Genomic DNA, 21,229 nt, shown 5'->3' with positions numbered 1-21,229 from the left:
TTGAATCAAGCTCGGGAAGAATAAATAGGGCCAACAGAATATGGTTCTCCACCGACTTACCATTTTTCAAAATCCACTATGCCTCTCAAAGTTACATTTACATTCAAAAATACCCTTATTTTCCTGAGCTTTTTTACATTTTATGGCAGTAGGAATATATTTTTTGTGAACGGAGTGTAGATGCTGCTGAATTGTCAAATGATTTCCATGCCTATGCCATTACTATTTCTACTGATTTATTGAGAGTTTTAACGTTGTTAGAATGGCAGTTTCTCCAACAATCTCACATTTCTTCCTCTAATCAACTAATGCAATTTTCTTGTCCTTCTTGAACCCAAACGCTGTGAAATGTGTGTAAACTGCCATTTAATACACTTTCTTTATGGCAGGAGCCTTGTTCTCACAAATATTAGAGGGCGGTAAAAATGAAAGGGTGGTTTCACTGGAATTGGTGGCTACATTTAAAATATCCTGTTCAGTCCTCGAATGAGTAGCACACCTCCCAAACTTCGTTATCATAGATGACATGTGTTCTATTTGCACATGCATACACACACACATAAACAAAATTCAGCCACACCATTAAAGAGGTGATTGACAGCTTTGAAAGAAATATCCTAAATGAGAGAGTGAAGGGTCCTTAACTCTGTGGGATCTTCATTTTTTTCATATAGAAACCACTCAAATGATTTTCTGATGCAAAGGGTCTCTTAGGAATGTATATTCAGGGAACAGCTTTAAAAAATCTCTCTTTCCGTGGAAGAGACAATTTCAGCTTGCATCCTTCAAAAACAGCTTAGCCAATGAGGATTTGGGGGTTTGTCCTGCATGCCTGAAAATAGCATTAATGTGCACATTTCATACCTAGAAAACCTCTGTTTTAAAAGGAAGAAAAACTTCTATTCTAAAAGGAAAAACACATACCTATTTTATTTCATTAATGCAAATGCCTCTCTCCTTGCTATCTTCCTGCTCATCTCCTTGAACTACTTGCTTCCACTTTCCCTCTACAAACTATTTTCTCAAGCTCCTTGCAATCTGGATGTGCTTTACATCCATTTCCTCTCAAGGAGCTCATGGATTCCCCTGGTTTTCAGCTACCGCTCTTTTTATTTCTCAAGTCCTTTCATCTCAACTACTTTACAGTCTCATATCTCCTCCTGCATCTGGAACATCTCCCAGTGGATTCTGCAAAGATCATCTTCCTCACCTGTCACATGGTCCCTTTCCCCAAACCTCCTATTTGTTCCCCATTGTCCTCCCTCCCACCTTACCTCTCCCTCTATGACCACCTCTATCTCTCCACCTGCTCCCAGTTGCACAACAAGGTGGACAAAACCACCACACAGTGGCCCACGATGGGGAGAAATGCCTGTGCTAAATTCTGTTTTGGAAAAATAATTTTATGGGGTCTTGAATGGAACCCTATGCTTACTTTTCATTACTCGTTTACTCTGAATCTGACCAGAGTTACTCACTGCCCCTCTGATCCCGTCCATAAGATTAAATATAAACTATGTCTGTCCCCTACTGGGTGCTGGGGAATATGGCACAGAGGAATGTGACAATTGTCTCCTGTCTCCCCAAGATCTCTCTGCTGCCTTGGATGTGCCTCCTTAACTCCCTTAATTTACCGCCTTGAAAGTTTTTCTGACTTTAGCTCCAGACCCCTAGTTTCCCCACTTGGCTTAATTCTCTCTTTCTTCCTCCTGAGGAACTGAGAAATTCCTCCAAGGGTTCAGTCCTGAGAGCTCGACTCTTCATCCTCAAACCTCACTCTCTGGGTCCTGCACTTTTAATTCCCAACTGCCTGCAGGACATTCCTGGCTACCAACCTATGCCTTATCTCTCTCACCTTCTATACTAAACTCTTTCTGCCTTCAGGACATAGCCACTTGGTTTTCCCATCCTTCCTGTCAACTGAACCTGCCTAAAACCATACCTTTTTAAAAATCTTTCCTCAAAGGTTTCACCAGTTTCCAGCTTTGCCATCACTGTCAATGGCTCTACTCTTTGAAGCTTCCCATGCCCATTACCTTGGCATCCTCTTTGATACCTGTCATCCATCCACTGCCTCATATCTTACTCTTGCCTTTCCTCTCCATTCCTACAGCTACAGAGGAAGTCTGGCAGATTTTAATCCCTGCCGCCTTCTTAGGTTGTGACCCCTCTGAGGGAAAGGGTCTGTGTCTAATTTCCACCTATGTATTCTCTCTCAGTGCTTAGTATGGTGCTTTGCACACAAGTGCTTAATAAATACTACTACTACTACTATGACCTTCCTTGTGGGACTTTGTAAACCCGGCCTCTCCTCCCTCAGGCCGCCTGCCATAGAAGACCAAAATGTATCTACCTCCAATGTCACTGGGATCAGGGCTGTGTTCTTATTAGCAACCTGCCGTGGTTGGCTTTCAATCCAATTTGCATCAGCTAAACTCTCGACCCCTGGGCTTTCCATCCTTCACTTCCTTTGTATCTGCCATTAGTTCCATCTCGAGTTCTCATCTCAATCCAGGGAAATCTACTTAGCATCCCCCAACACAACTCTACCAATCAGTCGATGGTATTTACTGAGAGCTTACTATGTGTCGGACCCTGTTCTGAACACTTGGGAAAGTACAGCGGAGTTAGTAGACATGATCCCTGAACTCAAAGAACTTACAAACTAGCAGGGAAGTCACACATTACCTGCCACTTCCCAAGAGAGCCCTCTTCACTGAATCATTCACTGGCCAGAATTCTAGGTGCCTCAACACCAATTTGACCCCATGGGGCCCAGACTCACCTCTCCATTATCCCTGGGCATTGATGAGATTTGTGGTATCCATACACTGCTAGGGATTTTTGCCCCTTGGGCTGCCCTTTCTCATATGTGTCGATGTCAGAAGGATCCAGAAGTCAGAAGGATCTGGACTCTAATCACAGCTCTACCACCAGTCTGCTTTGTGACCTTGGGCAAGTCACTTCACTGGGCCTCAGTTTGCCTCATCTGTAAAATGGGGATTAAGACTGTGAGCCCCACATGGGGCAGGGACTGTGTCCAACCTAATTAGTTTGTATCTACCCCAGCACTTAGAACAGTGCCTGGCACATAGTAAGCACTTAAATAGCCTGGCACCCACACTGCATGGTGCCCAGTTGGACTGCAAAGCCAAGGGTCTGCTTAACCTACAGTTCCAAGGCTAGGCATGACTCCCAGGATCTTCTACTTTCCCTATCTTTCCCTACCTCCCCAACCTCTTACTCTAGAAGGACCAGGGAACAACGCTACCAGTAGAAGAAAACACCCCGGAAAAAGGAGCATCCTAGCCCAGTAGCAGTCAAACGCAGCTCTTCAGAGCTGGCAGGCTCACCCTGACCTTTTCCTCCCGGCCCCCTCCTGAATAGCCATCGGCAAAACAGCATTGTACAGTTCATCTGCTTCAGTGGGGATCAGGCCAGAATGACCACGACACTTGCAACGTTCCAAACACGAATGAGACCGCACAAACCACCATTCATGACCAAAAACGCACACCCACACGAGAGATGCCTAGCGTGCCTCGCTCACAAATCGCTCACTCCAAAGAACAGTCTGCTTCCATTTCAGATTCACCAGTTAACCATCAGGTCCTTGGGCGTCGCAGAAGATGCGATTGAACCGAATCGACAGTCACAGAGAAGTGAAGTCAGAAGCTTGGGGGAACTTCCTGCTTAATTTCACCTTGTCTAAAAATAGCCAACTAAAAATAGCCCAAAAGGAAAGTGTCTCAGCATAAGAGCAGCAACAGAATGCGGCATCGAACGAGATGGAGGAGAATGATTTAGTATTACTCCAAGTACCAAGTGTGAGTTTCCACAGCAGCAACTTACATACTGTGATGAGAAAACAAAGTTTTCTATTATTGAAATTCTATGGTGTATTTAATTATGTAATTATCTTATTGTATTAACAAGTGTTCAGGCACAGTAGCAATTGACAAGATTTCTGCAAATCGGAAGTGCAAAATTTATTCTTTCACACAGCTGATTACTTCTTACGATTCTAGCCTTTTTCTCTGGGATTATGGAAACGATCCTATTTTTGGACTGTTTCTTTCAGAAATCTAAAGCCAATCAGACCCCTGGTCTTGCCGTTCTGATTTACAAACCGCATCCTCAGGATGACCCCAGTGCAGACAGGGAATATGTCAGTGAAAAACTCTGCTAATCTGCATTCCCTCTAAATTCCATGAATCATTTGTTTCATGCAAAATTTTTATTAAAACTTCAAAGCAGCAAAGATATTGTTCATAGATATAAAGCAAGGATGTAAATTGCATCTTGTCAATAGCTTCAACACAGATAAATTTGTGCTCATTTGCTCTATAAGAACAGATCCCTCAGGGTTTACATATTGGACATTAAAATCCGAAACATTCCACCAATACAGCAATAGAAATATGCTGTAAAAAAATCATCTTCTAACGCATCAATCATTTTAGCATATAATAAAAGTATAATCATATGGAGTCAGTAAAATTAAACATTCTGTAAATTTTCCATTCATTCTCTAGTAATCTCACCTTTTAAATCTGCTGTCATATATTCCAAAATGTAAAAGTTTCAAGTTTGAAAGGAAAAAAAAAATCAACCAAATGTCTTGTTTCTGCCAATCTGAGGAACTAAATTGTTTTTGTGCGGGGAGCATTTCTTTCTGAGGATCACAGTGCACTTTTCACATACTGGCTCATCAATTCTTTCACTCTGCTGAACCTTCACATATTTACTACATTTTCCTTGATGTTGGTGGTTTGTTCAGAACCTACTTCTAAAATCTCCCTGACCAGGTGTGTTCAGGGATGCTCACGGGATGGTAATATTCTGCCCAGACACTCAATCAATTATATCTATTGAACTCTTACTGTGTGCAAAGCTCTGTATTAGCATGTGTGCACTGAATGATATCATTAGTGGTGAACGCATATGTGTGTTTGAAGCAGACCCACATGCAACAATCAATTCTCCTTGGTGTAACTTCTGAAGTGAAATCAATTTCTCCTTGTGCATTTATGGCAAAGAAGGAAAAAATATTCAGATCTGTGTGAATCCACCTCATTAGCCTTCCTAGAGGGAAGATTTCATATGCTGTTGCTTGAACCCCATCATACCAATCCACACTCCCCAAGTCTCAAAATAAAGGTAACTGGGTAGCCTTATTTTATATAAGATTATTTTAGCAAAAGAACTACTTTCAAACAGCCATGAACCATTTTAATTTGTTTCTCCAGAAACAGTGGAAACTGTGGCCCTACGAAATGTGGTCAGCCTTTCATGACCTGAGGTTAGCAAGTCTTCTCCCTCCACTCCATTTCTGTCAGCAAAACAGCTCAGCACCCAGCAAAATGAAGTGCAAACAAACCATTACATGACTGGAGTTGTTATTCTGCCCTAACTCAGTTGCAAACTGCCCGAACATTCCACTCTTATGGTGCTGATCTTCTCACTGTGCCTCATTCTCACCTGTCCCGCCGTCGACCCCTGGCCCACGTCCTACCTCTCACCTGGAATGCCCTCCCTCCTCAAATCCACCAAACAATCACACTTCCCCCCTTCAAAGCCCTACTGAAGGCTTATCTCCTTCAAGAGGCCTTCCCAGTCTAAGCCCCCCATTTTCCTCAGCTCCCCCTTCCCTTCCCATCACCCAGACTCACTCCCTTTGCTCTACCCTCCACCCCACAGCACTTGTGTGTATATGTACATATCTAAAATTCTATTTATTTACATTAATGACTGTTTACTTGTTTTGCTATGTATTTGTCTATAATTCTATTTATTTATATTGATGCTATTGCCTGTTGACTTGTTTTGGTATCTGTCTCCCACCTCCTAGACTGGTAAGCCCGCTGTGGGCAGGGATTGTCTGGCTTTATTGCTGAAGTGTACTTTCCAAGTGCTTAATACAGTGCTCTGCACACAATAAGCACTCAATAAATACGACTGAATGAATGAATGAGCCACCCACCCATCCAACCATCCACCCCATCCCTGGCCCTGCCAACATGGGCCTGTTTCGAGGAGCAATTCTGAAGTTTCCCCAGATTTTGGGAAGGACCCCACCATCACCAATCCACTCAGACAAGATCTTTGTCTATGCTTCCAAGCCATCTGTGCTCTGTAATCTTAGAAAGAAATCGTTGCTCCACTGTACAAGTGAGTGTGAAACAGAAGGTCATTCGGTTCAGATATGGCCTTAGTCATCTGGGGAGAGAGGACTCAGAAACCAAGATGGACTTCAACATTGGTTTACTCTCACAATTCGGATATCAGCATGTGACATCTGGGCGGTCATTCTTCTACATCATCTAGAAAGAGATGTCTGAAATTGTTTATATGCTATCTTCCCTCCGGCAGTAATGATAAACAGGATGGAATTTAAATAGTAAATCCCTGGAAGTCAGATTATCAGTGTGAAATGGGTGCCACTGATCTCCTAATAAGATATGAACAGACAACAGGTGTTTGACTGGTGTAACAGAATATATTACGACAATAACGCTTTATACTTACAAAGTACCTTTCATCCATGGATCTCCAATTTTACCAATATTAGTTCAATGATTTTCGCAACACACCTGAAAGGCAGATGGTAAGTATTGTTATCCCCATTTTAGGGATGGGGATTTGGGGGCACATTGGGAGGGGTGATCAATCCATCAATAAAATTTACTGAGTTCTTACTCTGTGCAGAGCACTGAACTAAGCATTTGGGAGAGTAAAGTAGAGTTTGTAGACACGACCCCTACCCTCAAGGAGCTTACAATCTAGTGGAATCGGTGGTCTGGGATCAAGAAGAGCAATAGTGGGGGAACAAGAAGTAAAAGCCATTTACATTTCTAACACTTAGAAAGTCCTCCCAAAAAATCTAACATTTCTGAAGTAATCTGTTTCCCCCAATGTTAAAAAGGATAGGAAATCTTACCCAGCGATCTTTTCACCCCCTGCTGCAGCACAATTAGGTGTGCCTTGAGACCAAGCAGCTGCTTATGTACAGACAGCAGTGTTTTGGAAACATTATGAAAAGGACTGAAAGCCACTCTTTAATCCAACTAGAATTGTAAAAAACCAAAATAATCAGAAGAGAGTTATCCAAGTTTAATTGGACATGAAAAAGAAAGTTGATTTGAATCATTTTAAAGTGACTTTGATACCCTATTTTACACGTCGAGGAAAAATCGTGTTTTGTTATTTTTAAATCCCACGCAGCCAAACAATTAAGGGGAAAAAAAAACTCTCCACCCGCTACACAGTAACATTCCCCCAAGGCAACACAATATTTTAGCAGACCCCACTGAATGCCAGGCAGATGGGAATACCGGAGGCGAGAAGTTGGAATCTGACTCTTAAAAAAAAAAAAATTGACTGGTTTTGCACAGACAATGTTGATATCATTTAAATGTTGGAAAGCAGTGAGCCTTTTCTGACTCTCTCATTACTAACATGGGGGAGACATGAAAAGAAATGTGCAGGATCAGCAGTTTATTATATCTCGCGTCTCAGGCACTTCACTCAAATCTCTAAACAGATTTCTTATTTACTGCCATGTTAATAAAACTAGCAGCTTTACCAGTCAGTATTTTTTTCCCAAGCATTTGAACTCCAAAGAGATTTGGAAGCAATTAACATTCACGAGTAAGAGAGCAATCAACCTGGGGATATCTAATGGGACTGGACAGAATCCAAAAACAGATATTAGGATAATAGTGAGTCACTGACATAGGTTATGATGTTAATTCGGGAGAGTCGAGCAGGGGTATGTTTTCAATAGCTTTGTCGGGGATGGTTGTCACATTACCATATGCCTCTTTCTATATATGGCTCTTTACTACCTCCAAAACCCCCTTTTTAAATTGCAGTCGAAAAGAGGGCATTTTTTGCATAGGTATATCACTCAACCTCCAGCATTAATAGAACATATTGAATTCACATTTATTTTTAAATTGGCTCCTGACAAAAATCTTAGAAATGTCATTTCCCCCTCCCCTCCCCATCCCCCAGTTAGGGTCTCTAGGCTTATCTTCATCCATTAGCTATCTTAGCTAGAGGCTGCAAAACATAAGAGCTAGGAAATTCCACCTTGACTGTTCTCCAGAAAGTTTTACCACTTCTCTCTGTGTATGGCTTACACATCAAAACATGCAGGTACTCAAAAACAGACCCGTTACCCACACCTTGGAAAGAGAGCAAAGGTTACTTTTCAAAATAATTGCACATCCAAGTAAGTCAATCGACAGTGCACAGGTTTCTGAGCAATCTTTGCGGGATTTGCTCTGTTCTGCCTGCGAGGAACCTGGACCTTCAAGTCAAGTGCAATACTCTTCTTCTCTGGCCTTCCGCAGTCCCTACTCCAATCACTCCAAAATGCCTTTGCCAATACTCTCTATCTTTAACTCCTCCATTCTCTAATCACTGCCCCTCTTCTTCTGCTTAAAGTTCAAATTTCTCCATTTAACCTTCAAAGACTTCTACCCTTCTGTCTCCATATATGTCCCCTTCTTAATCACCCGTCCCTTCAGCCAAGTTTCCTCCTATAGCATTCTCTGGACTTCTTGTGTCAGGCTGGATATCTGTTCGACTTTCTTCTCTCTTCCAACTTCAAAGGGCAACCCTCCCTTTGAATATATACAAGCTGGGTACTGGGAAGCCCAACAAAAATTGCTTGCTGAAATCTCCCCTTCTCAAAGAAACAGTCCAACAACAAGGAATGTAATTTCTCTCTGGCAAAGGGAACCATAGAATGGGCCAAATTCCGGAGAATAATGCCTACGATCCTGCAAATAATTCACCGTGCTGGTATAGAAAGTGTTGTATTCCCCATCATTTTGGCCAATAGTACCCTACACTTTGCCAATGTAGAAACAGTTCCAGCCAAGCTATATTTAAGTCATTATATGCTTTGTTTTGTTTGGCTTGGGAAGCCAACTGCTTCATGGAAAAGGCGTGCTTATTTGTTTGGGGCTGTCAAACTGCTGACATTTTGTAATTGAGTAATCATCCTATATTTTTCAATTTCATCCATTTTCAGATTTGCCCGTTTCCCTAGTGCGCTCTCCCTTTCCGTTTTCCCTCTAATTGCTTCTTCTTCCAACTGGCATATCCATCCTTCCTCCACGCCTTTCCCTTCCTGCTCTCTGCATCCATGCATGATCCGAGTCCGTCCCCCTTTTTAAGCTTGTTTTTTTGTCTGAATTACTCTCGGCCAGAGCTCTGCAAGTCCTATCCGCTGAGCTGTTCTTGTTAAGAGCCCATTTTGCCAAAGTTTAGTACAACAGAATCCAAATTGCAAAGAAGTTATCAACGGGCCAGCACTTAAGCATCTATTTCTTTATCTCCGCTGCAGTGGTTAAATATTCCTCCATGCCAGCCACCGGGCTGGAAGATTAAATGGCTAAGTGCAGTCATCCGCTTCTTCAGCTAGGACCCAGACCACATGTCTCAATCACTGTCCCCCCACCCCTCTCCCCAAAGTGGCAGCAGCCTAGAGATTAAAGTGTGCTGGTGCTATGGTAATCCAATCAGAGCTAGAAGTGCTTTAATCTCCACCGTTCTGTCAAAAAACATGTTGGCAAAATGCCTTTCACGGAGCTCTGAATTCCCAGAGGATCAGGTTCTCATTTGGAATGAGCCAAGGAGGGAAGAGATGACCTCACCTAAGGCTGTTTGGAGAATGTTTTTGCCCTTCTTTTGCATTGCAGGGGGCCCAAAATGGCACGTTGGATATAGATTTGGGGTATCCCTGGATGCTATGGGGACACACGACTACGCACATAAGAGTATAGCAATATGCAGGCATACATAAACACATTTTTTCCACACTCGTCCTCTTCTTGGAAGTAGGGTGAAATACTACCTGGCCATCTCTGTCTCTGACTCTGCTGTCTTTCACGCAGACTGCTAGAGCCTAATTAATAGTTGTAATTCGTTAAGGATTTACTGAGGTCCACTATACTGTTGGCTCCTCCACTAGACTGTAAATTCGTTGAGGGTAGAGATTGTGTACACCAACTCCATTGTACTGTACTCTCTCAAGTGCTAAGCATAATGGTCTGTATATGGTAAGGGTGTTAAATAACTGCTAAGCACAGTAATAAATGGTGGGGTGAATTGAGTATAAGCAGATGAGATACAGTCGCATCTACATGCACCTCACAGTCTTGAGGATGGGAGATTAATTACTTTTTCTTCATTTTCAAAGATTAGGAAATTGAAGTATAGAGAGGTTAAGGGACTTGACCAAGGTCATTTAGCAGGCAAGTTAGAGCTGTGTCTAGAATTCAGCTGTCCTGACTCCTAGACTCATGCTCTACTCATGCTTATAGGAATTCTCTTTTTTTCCTAAACTGGTAGAATTTGCTTACATTTCAGAAGAGAATGACTGACACAATCTGGGTTGAAGACATTTTCCTAAAGTTATGTGGACCAGACTGCGTATAGAAAACACAAAAAAATGTAGCCACTCCCTTGCTATCCTTTACCATCCCACCCTCCCCATGACACACCCACCAGGAACACTGAAGTAGCTAAATAGGTAAAATTAGTGTTCTTTGTTACCATCCCAGTGTGGCTGCGTGGAAAAAACCCACTAGGTCCTTCTGACTCTGGTTCCTAATCCTGGCTCTGCCATGTGCCTGCTCCGTGACCTTGGGCAAGCCACTTCACTTCTCTGTGCCTCAGTTATCCCATTTGTAAAATGGAGATTAAGATTTTGAGCGTCATGTGAGACAGGGACTATATCCAACCTGATTGCCTCGAATCTACCTAGCACTTAGTACAGTACCTGGCACATAGTAAGTGCTTAACTACTATGACTGATGGGATAGTGTGTCTCTGTAAGCGGGCAAACTAGCTTGTATAGGTGTGTATAGACGCAGCCAGGTGGGATGTGTGCAGTATTTGATTATCAAATGGTATTTAAAAGCCCTTATGATTGAAATGCTGTGCTAGATACTGTTCAAATATGAATCCTCAAAGAAATTGGCCCCCGATCATTAGAAGCAGCATGTTCTAATGGGAAGCGAACTGGGCTGGGAGTCAGAGGACCTGGGTTCTAAACCCAGCTCCATCACCTTGGACAAGTCACTTCACTTCTATGGGCAGCAATTTCCTCATCTGTAAAAGTGAGGTCCAATACTTGTTCTCCTTCCTATTTAGTCTTTGAAGCCCAGGGTGAGAGAGGAACTTGTTCTGACCTGATTATCTTGCATCTACCCCAATGCTAAATACAGTACTTAGCACATATACATATATATTGATTGATTTAACAAGTGCCACAATTATTGTTCTTTGTGCCTCAGTCACCTCAATCTGTACAATAGGACTTAGTATCAGTTCTCCCACCTCCTTAAATTGTGATCCCCATGTAGGATACGGACTGTGACAGAGCTAATTGCATCATATCTACTTGAGTGTGTAGCACAGAGCTCAGCACTTGGTAAGTGTTTAACAAATACCACAATTATTATTGTTAAGAAGGATAATAAATTAGTCCGGCAAAGGTATCAAATACAGAACAGTGTTTGTGCTCTCCTCTGAAACTAAGTAAAGGGAAATTGTCCTCCTCTCCTACCCATTATCCTGAGAAAACACATGACTCAAAATTCAGCATGTTGAAATCACTAGTCTCATCATGGAAAGTATTTGACCCATGGAGGAAAAAAAAGTCTTACGGCTGAATGGAGGTAAGGCATAAAGATCTTGTGGAAATAATCAGACCTGACTACATTCCTGAATCACTATGGTAAGTTCAACAGAATCATCCCCTAGACTGTTACTCAATGTGGGCAGGAGTCTGCTGTATTGTACTCTCCCAAGCACTTAGTAGAAGTGCTTCACACACAGTAAGCACTCAATAAATACCATTGATTAATTCAATGTCTGGAACTAAAGTCTCCCTCCAGGCCAGAGTTCTGCTCTAAAAGGTCCACTGGTGAATTTCCACTTTGTAGTACTCTTGTCTACTATAGCCAGTCAGAGTTGTGTCCACTTGGGTCAGCATCAAGTGCTCTGATTGGCCCACAGGTAGTTCCCAGCAAGTGATGAGCTGGGTCATGGGAGGAACAGGAAGAGGAAGCAGAGTAGAATAGGGGCAAAAGGGAGGGGCAAAATAAAAAGAAAGGAAGAGCAGAGCCAGGATTAGAAACCAGAGTCAGAAGGACCCAGTGGGATTTTTCCACTAGGCCACACTGGGATGGTAACAAAGAAAACTAATTTCACCTTATTTAGCTACCTCAGTGTTCCTGATGGGTGTGTCATGGGGAAAGTGGGATGGTAAAGGAAAACAAGAGAGTGGCTACATTTTTGTGTTTTCTATACACAGAGTCTGGTCCATGTAACTTCAGCGGCAAAAGGAAGAGCAGTGAGAATGGGAGATTTTAAAGGAAGAACAGTTGCTGACACTTTCCTCATATCAATCAATTAATCATATTGATTGAGCTATTACTGTGAGCAGAGCACGGTACTAAACTTGGGAAAACATAATATAACAGAGTTGGAAGACACATTCCTGCCCACAGTAAACTTACTCAAACAATTTCCAATCCAGTGAGTCCTTGGGAGCTAAGCACAAGTTTATGCACACCCCAATCTGCAAAGGACATAATCTAGAGCATACAAGAAAGAAAAGAGTCCAAGTTGCAGAAAAACTTAGACTTCTGATTTTCCGAGCTCTGTGTAAAATGCTGGAACGTGTCTGGCTTCTTTGAATCTGATTCTACATAATCTTCCATCAGAGAGAAAAATCTAAGCTAATTTTTCCTGCATCTCCATTAGCTTTGAAAGAAAAAAAAGGAAGGTGGGCTAGGAGAGGAAGCAGTGGAGGTTAGGGGACAGTTTTTAGAATACCTAATGAAAGAATGTTTAAAAAAAAAAAAAGCAGGAAACCCTAAGCTCTGCCCAACAGATTAAGCTCCCACTCCCCCTAAGTCAATGGAAAAGGCATTTTGTAAGGACATTGGCATTAACAATAACAGTAGTAATAATAATAGTAATAATAGCATTTTTAGCACTTACTATATGTCAAATACTGTTCTAACTACAAGTTAATCAGGTTGGACACACTTCCTGTCCCACAAGGGACTCACATTCGAAGTAGGAACACCAGATAAGGGAACTGAGGTACTGAAAAGTTAAGTGACTTGCCCTAAGTCACACATCAGGTAAGTGGCAGAGCCAAGATTAGAACCCAGGTCCTTGAACTTCCAGGCCCAGGCTCTTTCCACAAGGCCACACTGGATTTGTATGGTCAGACTTCTGGATTTGGGGCAGAAAGGGAAAAGAAACACAGCCGGCGATACTGAGTTATTTTTGAGACGGACACCTAGAGTGATCTCCAGCTTAACTAAAGGGGACAACCACAGCATTCTGTTTGCCCACAATCAATGGATTGGCACTGAAAATGGATCTGTTCAATGAGAAGAATTCTCCCACCTCGAGACCTGCCTAAATACATGGTTATCTTAAAACTTAACACATAAGCTAAGATGGGGGAATGGACAGGGGATTCTCCTTCTTGGGGAAATTCCTTTTGGCATCCTATTATTTAGTAAAGCCAATAATCAACACATGCCAAGCCTAAGGGCTCCCCTGAATTCTACTTGCTCTATGTTCTGGCTCCTGACCCCTCCTTTCTGCCACTGTCAATGAAGCCCTCTCTTTCTCTCTCTTTCTTTCTCTCTCTCATAACACACACACACTCACACCCCTTCACACACCCCCTCACACATACGCACACATTTCCAAGGCTCTGATGAGGACTCGGGAACCCAAACACCTCAATCCTAACACTAAAAATCTAAATGGACTCTCAGCCTTGGCAGGAAGACCAACACAAACTGGGATATTTTTAGAATAATTACCTTTAAGGTTCTCAAGCATTCTCATCTCCAAACACCTCAAAAGTTCAAATAACCAAGGGGTAGCAGGCTACTCTAGATACCTGAAACTTCATTAATCAGCCCTTTTTTTCCCCAAATGACTCTGACCCCATGGCTGTTTGACTTGATTGCTGCCATAACGGAATATATTACGCTGATTGCTGGATTATTCAATTCTCATTTTTTAAAGGTTGGACAACATTTCCCACATATCCATTACCCACGAACGGAAAGGTGACAATTGAGATATAATGCTGATTTTCAAACACCCGTCTCAGTCCCCTGTGCCCTAGTCCCAATATCATTTTCTTCTCTTCAGTCTTTGACTGCAGGAAGAAAAATTCTCTCAGTATATCTCCCATGGCATAAAAAGTCTCATCAGTGAACTAATCACAGCTTGCCAAGATCCTGGCAATTAATTCTTGTAATCAATAATCTTCCCATCCATATCCACTGGCACAGTCCAGCCTTTGGGTCTCAATAGGCAGTTGTTTAATCTGTCTGTAGGTAAGCAATTCACCCAAAAAAGCAGGACAGGAAGGTTGACAGTTCAAGATGTAAAGTTGACCGGTGTCTCAGGTTTTAAACACGAAACAATGAAACCGGTGATTTAACATGAAAAAGTCCAGAGGAAAAGCTCTGGTACTAGGAATAATCAAGTTTAAATAAGCTATAAAGGAGACACTATGAAAACTTCCAAAGCATCCCAAGTCCTCTATTCCTCTAGGTTCTAGTTTATCATCTCATCAAAATGTCATATTATTTCAATTGGCATCTATTTACTGCCACGGAATTTTCATAAGGGCACCATCTGTATTTGTAGAAGAATTACCTTTGTAGTTGTCTAGTGAACTACAAACATAGGTGATATTTAACTGTTCTTAGGAGATCCATTTTTAAATCGGTAAAGGACTCCTAGATGAGTCAGTATTCTGTAAAACACATAGAGGGCCTTACTCCAATCTCTTCAAACCATGTGTATTTAAAACAGCTTTGCACTCTGACAGAATGTGCGTTTTGCTTTGTTAAACTGTAAGGGCAGAAAACTATATATAGAATTTTGCACTCCTGCATGTTTTAACCTTTCAAGAAAACACAGTAGAATTATATTAGGCCAAACCTTTTTTCTTCCTCTTATATTAACTAGAATGTAAGATTTATTTTCAACTTTGGCAACAAGGTACCTAGGTAAACCAGTCTTCTAGACAATTGGTTTTTCGGGTTTTGGTTTTTTTTTTTTCTTCTATAAAGCTGACCTCCTGGAAAACCACCCCAGGAACAGAAAACTACCTGAAATTCCATTCCTAGATGCCACAAACTTTCTCTGTGGAAATGAACTCATCAGTGACATATACTCTAGTCAGTATTTAAAGAATCTGGATTGGAGAGACAGCATGAATTGCCCAATACACATTTTAGGATACTTCATTTTGGTTTAAAGGATTAATTTGAATACTCTGGAAATTTTTGTCTTTTGGGGGTTTTCCAATATCAGGCACCTGATATTCAGAGGCAGAGATGGTTTGTATGGATCTACAGATTACTATACACAGGAGCATGGACATTAAAAATACTTGCAGTTCATTTTTTTCCTTTTTTAAAAATAATCTGATACAAAAATCAGGGAGGCTTGTGATACTTGGATATTATTTTTGCCATACTAAATGTTCACAGTTTTTAAATAAAAGATTCTTCCTTTCAAAATACTCTGAATGATGAGAGCTGAAAACTCCAGACTAAAGGAAGGTGGATGTGATTTTACTGCTTATGTGTGAATCTTTTCCATTTCATCATCATCATTTACTGAGCAACAACTGCCTGCAGAGCACTGGACCACACACTAGGGAAGACACAAGACACAAGAAGACACAGTGGTATTTATTGAGTCCTTCCTGTGCACAGAGCACTGTACTAAGCAGTTGGGAGAGTCCAATGTAACAGTGGGTAGATACGTTTCCTGCCTAGAGTGACCTTACAGTCTAGAAATGGTAGAGTCTTCCCACAGAACAGTCTTATAGGGAAAATAAAGGGATGAAAATATCTAATCATATAATAGTTCAAAGAGTATGAGTATAGTTGCAAAGGATAAGCATTTTTAATGATATTTCCTAAGCTCTAACTCACTGTTCTAAGGGCTGGAGTAGATAAGATAATCGGGTTGGGCACAGTCCCCATCTCACATGGGGCTCACAGTCTAATAGGAGGGATTTGCATTTAGTCCCTATTTTACAGCTGAGGACACTGAAGCTCAAAGAAGTTAAGTGAATTGCCCAAAGTCACACTGCAGGCACGTGAAAGAGCCAGTATTAGAGCCCAGGGCCTCTGACTCCCAGGCCCATGTTCTTTTCACTAGGCTACACTAATTCCTAAACTATGATAAACCCAAGAGCTCGAAGATGCATGTCACAGACACTATTTTGTATTCCATATGTACACTTAAGAGCTTGAAATCCTGAGCTGGAAATGCTATGACCTCTTTCTATTTGGACTTCTTTTCAAATAATGAGGGTGGAGGAAAAAAATCTACAAGAGAATAAAATACAGTCACGAGGTTGTCCCATTACAATATAATCATTTTGTACGTTCATTACTTAATACATTTCAATCTAAATTGCAGGCTCACATTTGACATAATTACATATAACTGAACACTAATAAAAATTACTGCCTTATATTTCAAATTAGTAATTACAGTAGTAAACATGAACATCACATCAAATAGAAGATGGTGATTTGCTCTGAAATGTATTAGAAATCATTACACTGTATGATCATTTTAATTATAGTTTTGTAGTGAGCCAGGGTTACTAGTTGGAGACTGGAATGCAATTTTGTGATCCCTATGCTCCCCAGCAGACCTAAGGAGACCACTTGCCAATATCACTCCTCTCCTATAATTGTGCTATTTATTAAGCACTTGCTATGCATCAAGCACTGTGCTGAGAGCTGGGGTAGACTCAATATTAGCAGATTGGACACAGTCCCATTTCATTCTGGCCTCACAGTCTAAGGAGCAGATGCTTTATCCCCATTTTACAGATGAAGAAACTGAGGCACTGAGAGGCTAAGTGACTTGCCCTAGGTCACACAGCAGACAAGTGGAAAAGCCAGGATTAGAACCTGGGCCTCCTGACCCCAATCCTGTGCTCTTTCCATTAAGCCACACTGCTTCTCTCCCCCATCCCACCATGGGAAAATGAATTCCTTTAGCACTTTCTATTAAATGCCTGAGATTAGTTTTGCCACTTTATTCAGGCCTGGGGTTTCTGGCCCTCCTGTGAGCTGTCCAGGCCGTGACATCATAGAAAGCGGTATAGAGACAACTAAGATGATCAAGAGAATCGGTTCCATCTGGGGACAAACTGAAGGATTAGGATTCTTCACTCTGCAAATACACAAGGTGAGAGGATCCCTGATTGAAGTTTACAAAGCCATGAAGGGTGTCAATAGGGTGTACAAGAAATTGCCATTCACCAAATCCCACGACACTGGGGCAAGAGAACACAAACTCAACACGACTGAAAATAAAATAGCATCTTTCACAGAGCAGAGAGCACCTTATAGAATGTAGTATCACAAGAGATTGTGCCGGGAGGAAATATTGAGAGTTTCATGATGATGTTGGATAATTCAGGGGTAAGAACATAATAGATTGGTTGAGGTAAAAATTAGTAATATTAAAAATCATCCCTATTTTTGACACTACCATCTCAGGCAGACGAACTCGTTAACTATGGCTGGCAATGACATCGAGAATCTCCCTGTTGCTCATTTTTTTATCTTGTACCACCATTTCCCTACTCCCTATCCCCACTCGCTCCCCACATGAAGATTGTTTCTCCTTCTCCCCATGGATTTGATGAGATCCTACACATTCTTGCCACTCACCACCAAGAGCATGAAGATATGCACATTAATGTTACAAGGAGTTGTGAGCATTTAAGTGCTCTGAGGGCTTGGAAGTGCTGAAATGGCAGTCGGGGATTATAAAATGGGAAGACTAAATAATAATACTAAATAATTTGGTATTTGTTAAGTGCTTACTATGTGCCAAGCACTGTTCTAAGCACTAAGTAGATACAAGGTAATCAGGTTGTCTCACGTAGAGCTCACAGTTTTAATTCCCATTTTCCAGATGAAGTAACTGAGGCACAGAGAAGTTAAGTGACTTGCCCAAAGTCACACAGTTAAGTGGCAGAGTCGGGTTTAGAACCCACGACTTCTGACTCCCAAGCCCGTGCTCTTTCCACTGAACCACGCAAATCAATAGGGGAAGCCCCCCTGGAGGATTTGTAATTTCAGAAGGAAACAGAGGAAGAAAAGGAGCAGGAGAAATCAATCCGACTGTGAGCTCATTGTGAGGAGGGATTGTCACGCTTTGTTGCTGTATCATACTTTCCCAAACTCTTAGTAGAGTGCTCTGCACATGGTAAGCACTTAGTAAGTACAATTGAATGAATGAATCATACTTACTGAATGCTTACTGTGTACAGAACACTGTAGAAAGCACTTGGGAGAGTACAATGTAACAGAGAAGAGCAAGAGGAGAAAGAGGATCAAGAAAAGATGAGAGCAGTCTCTTTTTTTGAATGTAACTGTCTCAGTGAAGGTTTCAGATGGCCTCTCCATTGGGAACCTGGCAGTGGAGTTGGGGAAGTAGCTGCTGAAGAGTAGGATAGTGTCACAGCATATATCCAGTCAGTCTTTAGGAGCTTAAGAGATCGTTGTTCTCTGTTCCTGTCAACTTTCTCATTTTAACTATTGCCTTTTCCTGTTTTTTCCTCCCCCTTTGTGAGATTTCAGAGTACTTAGCTTCTCTCTTTCCCCAGCAACATGATTTTCATCACTTCCTGTGCACCCAGCACCTGTGAACAAGGCCCAACTCACACCCCAGAATCACAGTGCCTGTCCTTCCCTTGTCTCAGGTGGAGGATCCATTCCAACCAACTGATCTGTTCATTAAAATCTCCATGAAGCAAGCACATTACCATTAGCACAATAAGCAGGAATCGTCCTTTAAAAACACTGTCTTTTGGAAAGGGGAGGCCGTTTTCCCGAACCATAGATCTGATTCATAAGACTGATCATGCAGACGCAGGGACGGTATTCATTATTAACTTAAAAAGTATGGCAAATCAATTAAAAACCATTTTAAAAAGGGAAGGAAGGAAATTTAGTTCTACCTAAGCACAGCTCCACTCTAATTTATCTTCTGGCCACTTTCAAGGGATTTTACTTAGGTGTTTAACATTCATTGGAAAGGGTAATTCTCATGAAATTACTATGGCATCTCCTGCATCATTAAATGCAAATGTTCCTCCTTTTTGGAAACAGAGAACAGCTTCTCTAATAAAGTGCACATCAAGGGGCAAAGGATAAGAGTTCGGTTTGTCTGTTGTTTCTAAAAAAAAAAAAAAAAGAAATATTTCAGCATCAAGGAACTCCTCCAACTCTGACTTCTGGCTGGGCAGGTATAAAAAGTCGGTTCTTCTAGGCTTTTTGGCTTTGCTGCCAGACACAGGATACAAATTCCAGGAGGGTCTTCTTGATAAACATGCCAAGGCTTGTGAACTTCTAATGAAATGCTTTATGAAAAAGACAAGTGGAATCAGGCAAGTGGCTTGCCCGAAAGAAGAGGCGTTTTCTGAGTTCGGGGACTGGTTATTTTAGTGTTGGGTTTCCATTTGCCACTCATTATTCTTCCAGCAGTGGTTTCGGAGACCTTAAAAATAGAGGTTCCGCCTGTTCCATTTGTGCATTAAGAATCCCCATGGGACATTAACCTTCTTGTATTCAGATGAAAGCCATGAGAAAACCAAGAGTCCAGCTTAGCTCAGCGGGGTATTTTTAGTCACGCCACAGAAGTTAGATTAATTTGTTTTACACTTGGCATTTACTTTTGCTAAAAACCATGGGTACAGCCTTTTTCGTTTATTAATTCAGGTTTGTTTGTTGTTGTTTTTTTCCGGCTTGATAAAAAGCGGCATTGTTTGCCTGTCCCTTTTCCTCTAGAAGTCTCAGCCTGAAGACCACCCAGCTGCCGCTCACCATCGGGGCTTTCTGAAGCTGTGGCTACCAAAACAAGGACACCCTGAATAATTCAAGGGTGAACAGGTTGCCCAGAAGCACATTCCCTCACAACAGCTTGAAGAGGGGCTGACAGCATTCTTTGAGCCAACCCACTCCTAGATAGATGTGAGCCACCACTGACTTTCTAGCCAGTGACTGGCAATATGAAAAAATACCATTTGGTATGTGTCTATTTTGTGCCATGCACTGTGCCAAATATTGAGGTAGATGCAATCAGATCAGACATAGTCCCTGCTAGAGGGTCACAGTCTAAGGGGGAAGGAAAACAGGCATTTGAAACCCATTTTACAAATGAGGAAATTGAGGCAAAGAAGAATTAAATGACTTGCCCAAGGTCATATAGCAGGTCAGTGGCAGAGCCAGGATTAGAACCGTGGTCCTCTGACACCCAAGCATGTGATTTTTCCAGTAGACCACTGAGCTTCTATGCTTGGAAAACATTTGAGCTTGGAAATGAAATATCTCCTGACCCTGAATCCAAGTCAAAAGTAGGCATGAGCTTGGCAATCATTTTCATGAGTTAAACTCGATTCCAACAGCAGAAGGTGTGATTTCTACAACCTGGGCTTTTTAGGCTCTGGGGAAAAAGATTTTTTTTTTTTCCTCGGGAGGAGGCATGTATTGTCATGTAGCCTGAGCAATAAATCAGTCATTTGAAACCATTATCAATCTTTCGGTCCACACAATAAAGGTAAGTAGAAATGTTCATTTAAATATCTTTACACACGGCAAAACTCTACTGACATCAGCATATTACAAAAACCAATTTTCTTACATCAACTCATGTCTACTTCTAATTCTGTAGCAGAGCTCTGGGGAGTTGCTACAAGGTCTGGGTAAACTGAAAATCTAAATAACATTATGACGCCTGTTACAGAACTAATTTATAATCTAATACCCCAGTTGAATTTAATATCCTATTTATTTATTCAAGCAAAATATCTGGAAAAGATATGTCACAACGTAATGCAGTTGTTATGAAAATGGGAAAAAAATGAAGCGGAATTTAAAGGATGCATCATAATAATAATTGTTAGGGCAGGTATAAGCAAGAATTGTGGTGCCTCTCACATGAAGAAGAGGCACAGACCCCTTAATAATTGGAATTTTTGCTTTATAACACAATTATTGTCAAATTTAGGATTTTACATCAAATTTACAGCTTAAAAATGCTATTTCTATTAATGTTATCAGCACAGAGCTACTGCAGCATAAAACTGTTACCCAAACAGATGCTACCTCATCAACTG

At 41.5% G+C, this 21,229-nt stretch overlaps 1 protein-coding gene across 2 annotated transcripts in view; it reads right to left on the bottom strand.

The window, feature by feature from the left end:
• Window positions 1-21,229, bottom strand: part of PPARGC1A (PPARG coactivator 1 alpha) — a 526,318-nt gene that overhangs the window by 376,321 nt on the left and 128,768 nt on the right. The window contains exon 2 of one of the 2 annotated variants that reach the window (XM_029083445.2): window positions 6,529-6,593. The exons of the other annotated variant lie outside the window; for it this stretch is intronic. Within the exon in view, the coding sequence (XP_028939278.1) occupies window positions 6,529-6,546 (18 nt within the window). The 5' untranslated portion in view covers window positions 6,547-6,593. The remainder of the gene's footprint in view (window positions 1-6,528; window positions 6,594-21,229) is intronic. 2 annotated transcript variants of the gene reach the window in all.

Source organism: Ornithorhynchus anatinus, chromosome 18, assembly GCF_004115215.2.
Source record: "Ornithorhynchus anatinus isolate Pmale09 chromosome 18, mOrnAna1.pri.v4, whole genome shotgun sequence".
Lineage (NCBI taxonomy): Eukaryota > Metazoa > Chordata > Mammalia > Monotremata > Ornithorhynchidae > Ornithorhynchus > Ornithorhynchus anatinus.
This window is presented reverse-complemented; position numbering and strand designations above follow the sequence as displayed.